This window comes from Pseudonaja textilis, chromosome 3, assembly GCF_049901715.1.
Source record: "Pseudonaja textilis isolate UNSWEBS1 chromosome 3, rPseTex1.2, whole genome shotgun sequence".
In the NCBI taxonomy this organism is placed as follows: domain Eukaryota; kingdom Metazoa; phylum Chordata; class Lepidosauria; order Squamata; family Elapidae; genus Pseudonaja; species Pseudonaja textilis.
In genome coordinates, this window is record NC_141992.1 from 175423396 (window position 1) to 175433754 (window position 10359).

Consider the following 10359-nt stretch of genomic DNA (forward strand, 5'->3'; position numbering starts at 1 on the left):
TGGAGCAGGGCGACTGGGGAACTTCCCCCGCCCAGAGAAGGAGCGGGAGGGTGGACCAAGATAACAGGCTGCCGAGCCCTTCTCCAGGGAAGCAAAGCCCAAAGCTACCAAAGGGCACTTCCTTTTCCCGGATCATTGTCACTTGCCAAAGCAGGAAACAAACAAACAAAAAGGAAGGGGTGGATCACGCAAGATTTGACTGAAGGATCTCCATTAATTAAAAAAAAACACAAGGAGGTTTGATAAATTCATTCTTTCCACAGCTAAAGTGCCAACAGAAAAATATGCAGTTTCTTCATTGCAATCCGTTTTGCTCCTTCCTTCCTCCCTCCCTCCGTTTCCTTCCTTCCTTCCTTCCTTCCTTCCTTCCTTCCTTCCTTCCTTCCTTCCTTCCTTCCTTCCTTCCTCAAACTTCTGCATCTTGTGTCCGCAGTAGAGGAACCGAAGGTTTAAGGATGAATTAAATATATCTAAAGCACCGTCCCCAAGTTTCCATACCGTTAAATTGTACCTTCCTTTAATGGGTGCGTGCGTCTCTCTCTGTGTGTGTGTGTGTGTGTGTGTGTAAAACTGAAGCTGGCGGGAGAATTGAAAGCGTCACTTCTTTGATTAAGAGAATCTTTATTGATACCTTCCCGCTAATCACAATACACTGTCTCCTATAGATACCTATAGTCTTAGCGAAAAACGAAGCCAAGCAAGACCAGTAGAGGCATCAAATAATAAATCCTGGCTAGTTGGGCCGTTTCAGAAGGAAAAAACTTCAAAGACCAGCCTCAAAGGCCAAAGCCTCTCAAATCCCCGCGGATTCAAACCAGTGAGAGTCAACCAAAGAAGAACAGGCCTCAGTTTCTCGAATTCAGTTTCTCTGACAGGAGCCTCGCTGGCCCACCAAAGACGGTTGGGGCAGCTCCACGTTGATCTTACACTTTTGGAAAAGGAAAAGAAAGGCGGGGGAGGCGGAGGAATCATAAATCTGAATTAGGTATCAGTCAGACGACAAAGCAGCTGCCTAAGCAGTTTGCCCAAGAAGTTGAAAGGCACATATTTTAGAAAGAAACCCCACCGACTTCGGGCGCGCTCGCGCTATGGGGAAAGAAGAGTAAGACCGCATCGGAAAACTGCAGCCCGCAAAACGGTCTCCAAGAATTCAGACACGGCCTGAATTCAAGGCGGCTTCAGGAGGAATCGAGGCGCTTAGGGATCGGGCGCGGGGCCGCAGCGTTGAGAAGAGGGGCGGTTTGTCGCCCTCCAGCTTCTTCGTCCTTTCGGGGAAATGCCCAGGAAGGGAGCCTCGGGGTGGGTGCAATCCGGCCTGAAAGGGAAGCTTACGGGACCGGGCTTTGACTTTTAAAAGCCGAGCGCTTGGTGGGAGCAGCAGGTGCTTCGCCGTTCGCCAACACCGTTTCCTTCTCCCCAGGTCTTTTTTTTCTTTCCTTCGCTCAGAGCGAAAAGGAGCCAGCGCCTTCTTTTTCAACTAAGATTTATTTATTGATTATTTTTATTTATTTTATTTATTTAGTTAACTTTATTTATTTTATTTAATCCAGTTAAGTTTATTTATTTAGTTAATTTTATTTATTTCCTTATTTCCTTATTTATTTAATTAATTAATTAATGAGTTTTAACAGACCTGATTGGCGTAGACTATTCGGGTGAAATAAAACCAAAAAGAAAAAAAGAAAAAAGAAAAACACTCACACCCCGTTCCTTCGTTGTTTAAACTCGTTTCTGTCTCCAAATACAGTTATAAACAAAGGGATCTTTTCTCGTACGTGCGATACTCGCAAATCGGGAGACCGGCGGCTCCTGGAAACGCGCCGCTAAAGATCTCCCCTCCCACAGCCTCGCTCCCCCGTCCTGCATTTAAGAGAAAGAGGGGCGGGAGGGAATCCCAGCAGAGAAGGGCGCCTAGTTGGGAGCGGTGAGGTGGGTTGCTCTGAATATCTGAATCTCTCTCTCTCTCTCTCTCCCTCCCTCCCTCCCTTTCACACACACACTCACACGCACCTCATTCTCCAGGGTGGTTTAAAACGGTGCAGTTGCTTTTTTAGGCATACCTGGCGCCAGGGTGATATATGGCTTCACAGCGTTGGGCTCACCATTTAAAAATGGAATTGAAACAACCTGGCTTGACAAAGTCTAAAAGGAACACCAATTTCTCTCTCCCTCCCTCCCTCTCTCTCCTCTGTCCCTCCCTCCCTTCAGTTTGGAGGCTGTTGGCTGGGACTGATGGGAGTGGTAGTCTAACGCCTGCTTGAATGAAATTGGGTAAAGGGCTATGGCATAAGAGTTGTGGCGAAAGTAGCCTCTCAGCTACGTTGCTCCTTCAGAATAGTTGGGCAGAGGTACATCGCTGGCCGAAGAGCTAATCGATCAGCGGAGAAGATCTCCAACCTGCCCTGAATCACCTTTTCCCTCTTGACGGAACGGGGGTCGTTGCGAACGGAAATCTCCGCCTGCAAAGAAACCCACCCTGAACCCCGCGAAACGGCCTCTTCTCAGGCGAGCGGTACTCAAAAGCCCTGCCTCTCTGCGTCCCCAAGAATTTGGAAGGAAGCGCCCAGGGAAGGCAAGAGAGATAGGATCGGATTAAGAAGGGGCTTCGTTTACAAAGCGCTGGCTTCCCTTGGGAACCTACGCAGCCTTCTGAACGAACTTCGTGGGTACTGGTCATCGAGGCCTCCCCAACTCTCAGAGGTGAAGGCCAGGCCAGGAAATCGAAGTGAGACAATAGTCCGCGTTGCCCAAACAGCTGGGCTTTGGGAAGGAGCAGGTGTTTCAGTCCGTCCCCCCCAGTAGAGTACCCCACAAACGAGCAACATTTGAGCAACATTTTAGCCCAGATGACTTGAACTCCACAAGTCTTAAAGTCGCCAAGTTTGGGGATCCCTGTTTTAGTTGATCGCTGTGCAAACCTAAATTTCTGGGGTGACTTTTCTTGACATGGTAGGTTCCGAGGCCCCAATATTGGTCTGAATGAAACAAGTTTTCCAAGACTGATTCTGGGCATAGGCAGGCGCAACACTTCACACCAGTGGGAACTTTTAAGAGGTTTAACTTAAATGCTGACTGGGGAATTCTGGGAGTTGAAGTCCACGCATCCTAAAATTGCTACGTTTGATGTCTGAGCTCAATATTTCGAGGCAGCCCAGAAAAACAAAAATAAAAGCCCCAAAGGAAGCGAAAAAGAAAGAAAGAGGAAAAGATTTGTTGACGCAAATCGGTCCACACTCACCCTCCCCACCCTCCCACTCCTGGAGACACCACTCCGGAACGATCCCAGGCACCTCTACCCCCAACCCTAATTCCGGGCAAGCCTGGACATGCTGATCGCGTGGCAAATTCTTTTTGCCCTCCACCCTGCTCCAAAAAGTGTAGGCGGGGTCCCACGCACTTACTACCAAGGGCAGTTGCCCGCAGCGTGACCCCCTTGAGAAGGACAGAAGGCCTACCAGTTTCAACTGGTCTTCTATCGAAGTATAAACAGGGCTCACTTGTTCGGAATACGCTCTACCCATCTGAAGGAGGCTTACACTCAAATCAGCCAGCTTAAATTCGGCTCAACAATGCCCGCGCTACAGACGGGCCAGCTACTTGACTGGTTCCTAGTCTTGGGTCCAGAAGCGATCCATGGGAGGATGGAGGGTGGTGGGGTGGAGAATAAGAAGGACTCTTCTATTATGTTCTCTTCTCCCCGATTTTCTACTTCCTTGCTCTATTTGGGGTCTTCTGCCCCACTCCGGCCCTCTGATCTCCACTGCGTTCTTCACAAAAGGCCCCGTTCAACAGACCTCAAGGTCACTTCAAGAACTGCACGCAACCATCACGGTGACTGGAGAGGAGGCGCGGTCAAGAAGGCCCCACCGGCCAGTGCAAGGATCCCCTTAGAAACCCGTCAGGCACCAGCCCCAACCGTGGGGAAGGGAAGGGAAGTGTCGCCCACCCATTCCGCCTCAAGACGTCCAAGAGCAGCTGCCGGAGAACGTCTCCCAGCTCGGATCCCTTCAGTTCAGGGTGAATCTGGTCCAGGACAAAGGAGTCTGCTGCTCCGCCCTGGTGTCCTCTATCTAGAATGACATTCAACGGGCTGGGAATAATGGCATTGAAATCTCAACCTAGCCGGTGGATACGCTGTTGGAAAAGGCTGGCTTATTCTATCCTAGCAAACGCGTCAACCCGCTTTGCTCTCTCATGGCGAGAACCCCAAACCAGCCACGAATCTCTCTCCCTCTCTCTCTCTCTCTCTCTCTCTCTCACACACACACACACACTTCCACGGAGGGGAAAAGAAAAGCCAAGCGCTTTACTTTCAAATAACCCCAACCCGCGGAAGAAAAAAGCGCAAGGATGCAGGTTTCTTGCGCCAGCCAAGGTAGTATTGGGAGAATGAGGGCGTCCCATAGGATTTTAGGAGGGCAGAGTAAAAAGGGGCCTCTGCTTTTGAGACTTAACTAGACGGCTGTACACACCCAACTGCCCGGAGGTAAACCGGAAGCTTACCGTTTACTCCCCGCCCCGCCCCAATTTCTGAAATTTAGCACCGGTTTTTAAGCCCACTCCTACACACACACACACACACACACACACACACACACACACCACGTTTTGGTGCAACCTGCTATCCTTAAAGGCACCCCTGAACCCTTCCGCCTTAGACTCTTTGGGTAATGGGTGAGGCGGGTTGAAGATCCTGGCAGCTATTAAGTATCCTTTCTTTAGTGTACACTGAGAGCATTTGCGCCAAGACAACTTCCTTGCGTGTCCAATCACACTTGGCCAATAAAGAATTCTATTCAATTCTATATTCTACAGTATATTCTATATTCTATTCTATATTCTATTCTATATTCTATATTCTATTCTGTATTCTATTCTATATTCTACAGTATATTCTATATTCTATTCTATTCTATAGTCTACTATATTGTATATTGTATATTCTGTATTCTATATTCTATTCTATATTCTATATTATTATATTTTATATTATTATATTATTATATTTTATATTATTATATTTTATATTATTATATTCTACATTCTACGTTCTACATTCTGTTCTGCTCTGCTCTGCTCTGCTCTATGGCAGTTTCAGCCAAAGGCATCCTGCCACCCGGTGCCTGCTAGGAAGCAGCAGACCTCCTTGGACTGGAGTAGAGAATCTGGAGACTGCAGTCCTTTAGGCCAATTTTACAAGTAAGAGCTCGATGAGAAAGTCCCCCCCCCCCAACCCCTTGGCTTCAAGCAAGCCAAGACTAAGGCAGGGGGTCGATCAGGGAACTACAGTGATGAAGGAGGATCCGGTCTTCAGAGCACCCCTTAGCTCTGTATCTTTGCCGCGACCAAGCCTCCAGCGCCAAGTAGGGGGAACCCAAGATTCCTGGGATTTTCTCCAAAGGCCTTGGAGGGGATCTACCCTAGCACAGCTTCCCCCACTCATCCCGATCCCCCTAATTTGAAGTGAACTTCCAACCGACATCCATGAAGCCGAGAAACGCGATATGATCCAACGCGGTTCCCAATTGCCACGCAGAGCCTTTATTGCAAGGGGGTCCCCAAACTTGGCAACTTTAAGCCTTGTGGACTTCAAGTCCACAAGTCTTAAAGTTGCCAAGTTTGGGGACTTCTGCTTTCTTGGGATGGTTCTTCTTCCCACACTGTCTGGAGGACAACTGACTAAGTAACCGGCCCACTGAACTGCAGTGCTGCACTTCTGGCCAGGCCCGGGTGATTCCTCCAGCGGAGGCGAAGGGCAGGGAGGCAATGGACTGACAAGCCAGGGAGCTTTTGCTCTTTTGCTGAACATAAAGGACATGAGGAGAAGCGTTGAAGAATGAAGACTTATTTGGGTGGAGCTGGCAAGCCGGGCTCGTTTTCTTTGCCCGATGTCTTTGTCTAGTGTGGTGCCCAGGCAGCCTTCCCGCTTTAGCCAGAAGCCCCGGATTGCTTAGTGGTTTCCTGCCCAACCGCTAACTAAATCTGCCCCTGTTTAGCTTCTCAGTGCAAGCAATGCCAGCCAGGTGCTGCCACCTGCTGAGGCAACCAATGAGCACTGTGCTTTTCATCTCTCCCGGTGTGATTTAACCAACATTGTTAATCACAAAGCCACCTTCTACAACTCGAAAACTTTGGGGAAGCGCGGAAAGACGCTTTTGAAATAAAATAAAATAAAATAAGACCGACCCTTCTGGTTGCTGCTTTTGTTGCTGTTGCTCCCGGGAGCATCTGCCAAAAGTACCTGATCTGGAGTTTGCCTTTTTCTTCGTCTCTTGAAATGGCACTTCAGCCATTTCCCCACGCAGCTCCAAAGGGAGGTTGGAGAATTTGCAGGAAGCAGGGAAACAGGCTGCAAGAAGGGGACTTTTAAGAGCCTCTTTAAAAAATAGCATGGGCAATATAAGCAGTCTCAGCAATTAACATCCGAAGGGAAGAACTAAGGCGGCTAACCTGGAGGGAGATGGGCTTTAAAAAAAACTGACATGAAGAGGAAGCGTTGGGAGGGGGGGGCGCATCGGAGGGCGTCTTCCCTTTCGCGGGGACTTGGAGTCTTGGACTGATCTGGAGCTGTCGGCAGCTCCCGCTTCATTAGGACAGACCAGACACTTATTTGATCTGTTATGACAGCAGCGCTCAATTAGATCGCGTTGCTGAACCACTCCAATCAGGAACTTAATGCTCAGAAGCTCCAGCGCCAGGTCACAGCCTTGACACATCAAATCAAAATCAGGGGGCGGGAGGAGGCCTTTCCCTCCGTCCAACCAGGAGGCTTGGGAGCGGACGCCTTCCCTCCCTCTCTCCCTCCCTCTCTTTTCCTGCTCAACCCCCCCCCCAAGTTTCCTAGTCCTGAAGACCCCGGGGTACCATCTTGTTTTGCTCCCAAGAAGGGGCACTGGGAACAGCGTGATTTGTGCAAGCAAGAATGAAAACAAGCGTATAAAAAAATGCAAAGCAAGGAAACTGTGTTTTGTTTTGTTTTTGTTGTTGTTGAGAAGCTTTGAAATGAAATTATCAGTAATTAAAAGCAAGAGAGCGGCGAACCTTTCCTGGGCTAGGCTGTGAGTGCAGCATCTCAGCTTCAAAGGCCTTCCTATGAAGTCCTGCAAAAAATATGTCCATGCGAAATCCATTCTTAAAATGCCACTGATGGGCACCAGCAACAAATCCAAGGTTTGCCAGGAGAAGAAAAAAAGAGAGAGAGAGAATGCTGGCGCTCCCAAGAGAGCTTAACTCTTCCCCAGAAGGAGGGCAAAACCGATTCTTCCAAAGTCCCCATTTTCTTTCTTACGAATATATATTTTTTTCTTACGGATCTTCAAGGAGACGAAATTCAAGTCCACTACTCAAGTCCTTCTGGGTACACCGAGGTCTCCGCTGGACAAACTAATTGAATGGATTCTTCCTGAAATTCTTCCGGATTACCGCAATCGAATTTTGGAGCTGCGTGATAAGCATTGTGGACACCAAGAGGTGGTGTAAAATGAATGCTATGGTGAAGTAATAGCAAGGACTACTGCTTGACCCCATAAACAGCACAGAGAGGCAAGCGGCAAATCCATGCCCTTCTCAAAGGAAGAGGGATTCGTCTCTCTTCAGCTCCTCCCCTCCATGAAGTTGTTTCAAAGCCACCTCACCTTCAGTTTTAGGATACCACCTTCTTGTTTTAGACGGAGACCCAATGATTCGCAGAGACCTAAAAGAATTTATACTTTGGAACTAGAGCGCTTTTATTTATTCGGAATCTCAGCCTTCGGGACGGCTCATGGATCTCACCCTGGATCTCGTTATAGGTCTGGACTCTAGAGGATGGGGATCAGAATGGGGAGATGGGTGAGCGGGAAGGAAAGGTGTGGGTGTGGGGGGGAAAGGGTTCAGGAAATCGCAACTCCTCAGGAGAGCCGTTTAATTAACTGATAATTGATAGTTGGCGCAGCTAAGCGTGGCAAAGTGGAGCCCCAAAAGATCCCCAGAGGTTTCTGAGCAGATTTCTCTATTTTCCCTACAAAGGAGAAGTCAGCCGGTGAAGCACAAAAAAGTAAAGAAAACCCACAAGATAAGCGCTCAACACGCGATCCCAAGATTTGGTTTAGTCTGCGCAGACTTCCCGCCCTCACACTGGAATCTCAGAAACTGCGCCTGATCTCTACAATTCAGGAAAGAGAAGAAAGAAGAAGGGAGAGGAGAGGAAAGAAGGAAGGAAGGAAGGAAGGAAGGAAGGAAGGAAGGAAGGAAGGAAGGAAGGAAGGAAGGAAGGAAGGAAGGAAGGAAGGAAAAGAAGGAAGGAAGGAAGGTTTCCCCATCCATCCGTCCATCCCGAAAAAAGCCGAGACAAGCAAAATTGTCCAAAAAGAAGCGCTTTAAAACTCCTCCTCCCTGCTTGGGCATAACCTTCGAAGTCGGAAGAGCCGAAGTCGAATTCAGCCTCCCGTGGTGCAAAGAGAATCTTGCCTCTTACCGAAGCGCAGAAAGGGATGGGCGTCAGGATCGGGGCCAGACAACGAAGAAAGCAGGTCGGGAACCGGGACCCTTTCCCGGTAACGCCGACGAAGCACCTTCGCCGACTCCCACTCTCGACCGAGCAGTTGAAAGAGTTGCATTACTACTACTGCCACTACTACTGCCGCTGTGAATGTGCCACCGGGCTTAGTGAAAATAAGGAAGCGGAGCAGGAAAGTGCGCACTCGAGCCAGACTAAGCTTCCGCGTGTAAGAAACCTAGCGTTGCTTTTTTTATTTCTTTTTTCCTTTGCCCCAATCCTGAACAAGTCAGCCAATAAGGCGCTGCGCTTTTTAGGACCAAGCGCCAGAATCCGTCGTATCTGTGCTTATTCCGAAAGGCATATGCTGCTGCTCAAGGAAGCCCCATTTTTGGTGCACCGTTGCACCCAAGGAATCCTAAAGCTGACTCCCAGACAAGGAGATCCAGCGAATAGGAACCTTGCACACACCCCGGACAGAGAGAGAGGTTCACAGAGGGTTTTTCCCATTCGCGTTATGCTTACGACCTCCATCGCTCGCAGCCAGCTTAGCCTATTGTTTGGCTAAGAAGTATGGGTGCTGTTGTACTCCACACCCACCCATCCCATCCCAAAGCGGTCAGAGAGCAGCTGTGGGTGAGGTTACCGGCCGGCCCAGGCCCGGATAAAGAAAAAGAACCGGCCGGGTGGCGGTGCGTAAAAGCCTGCAGATGCGCTAGAGACCTAGCTGCTCTTTTGGCAAAGGTGCCTGGGGACGCGACCTCTGGAAGCGCACTAGAGCGCGCCCAAGTTATACCAGGGGTCTCCAAACTTGGGCACTTGAAGCCTGGAGGACTTCAACTCCCAGAATTCCCCAGCCAGCTTGGCTGGCTGGGGAATTCTGGGAGTTGAAGTCCTCCAGGCTTCAAGTGCCCAAGGTTGGAGACCCCCGGCTCGCGTAGATCGGGCGGAAAGTGGGGGAGAGATCGCGGATCCAGCCGGCTGGCCGAGCAGGGTTTGGGAAGAATCCCGGCCGCGGTGCTTGAGCCTCTTACCTCGGCCCCGGTCCACAAAGCTGGTGATGGTGTTGGCCGCTTTGGAGGACTGGAAGAAGCTGGCGTTGATGCCCAGTTTCTCGGCGATGGCATAGGTCCGGTAGAGGGAGAGCATGTACTCGTGGGGCTCCACGCGCGGCTGGGGGACCGCCGGTCCCTTTTTGGCCGCCTCCTCTCCAACCGATCGGGACGCGCCGCCGCCTTCCCGGCAGCTCCGCTTGCCCTTGCCGGACTCCCGGAGAGACGGCGCAGAGGCGGCGGCGGCGGCGGCGGCGGGGGGGAGGGGGTGGATGGTGGCCTGCTGGCAACAGGGAAGATCCCCCCAGAAGAAACCCGCGAGGAACACGGCGGAGAGCAGAGCCCGGGCCGCATTCATAGCGAGCGAGCGCGCTGGCCCGGAGCAAAGCGCCCGCCCGCCCGCTCCGCCCAGCCTCCTCGCTCGGCGCCCACGGCCAGCACCAGCGAGCGGCCAGCCCAGCCCGGCACAGCTCCCTCCGGCCGTCTGCGGCGCGGCGTCCCCAGCGCGAGAGGCCAGAGCCCCGACGGGACACGCCCCCCGCTCCTCGCCGCGCCCCCCCCCCACGACACAGCCCTTAACTCGGTGGCGGCCACGCCTCCCGCCCAGAAGTGGGAGTAAAGATGTAGTTGGCCTGAGGCAGAGCTGGCCGCCGGGTCTCCAAACAGCGCCGGGGGCTGTGATAGAGACAGAGACAGATACAGATAATCAGAGTTGGACGGGACCTTGTAGGTCATCTAGTCCAACCCCCCTGCCCAAGCGGGAGACCCTACACCATTTCTGACAAATGGCAGTCCAAGTAGAGAAGGTTGTGCTAGAAAAAAAGTCCTCCC

General features: G+C 51.0%; 1 protein-coding gene across 1 annotated transcript in view; it reads right to left on the reverse strand.

Moving 5' to 3' along the window:
- Positions 1-10010, reverse strand: part of GDF6 (growth differentiation factor 6) — a 28586-nt gene extending 18576 nt beyond the window's left edge. The window contains exon 1 of the mRNA XM_087931532.1: positions 9511-10010. Within this exon, the coding sequence (XP_087787658.1) occupies positions 9511-9886 (376 nt within the window). The 5' untranslated portion in view covers positions 9887-10010. The remainder of the gene's footprint in view (positions 1-9510) is intronic.
- Between the last annotated feature and the right edge of the window lie 349 nt (positions 10011-10359).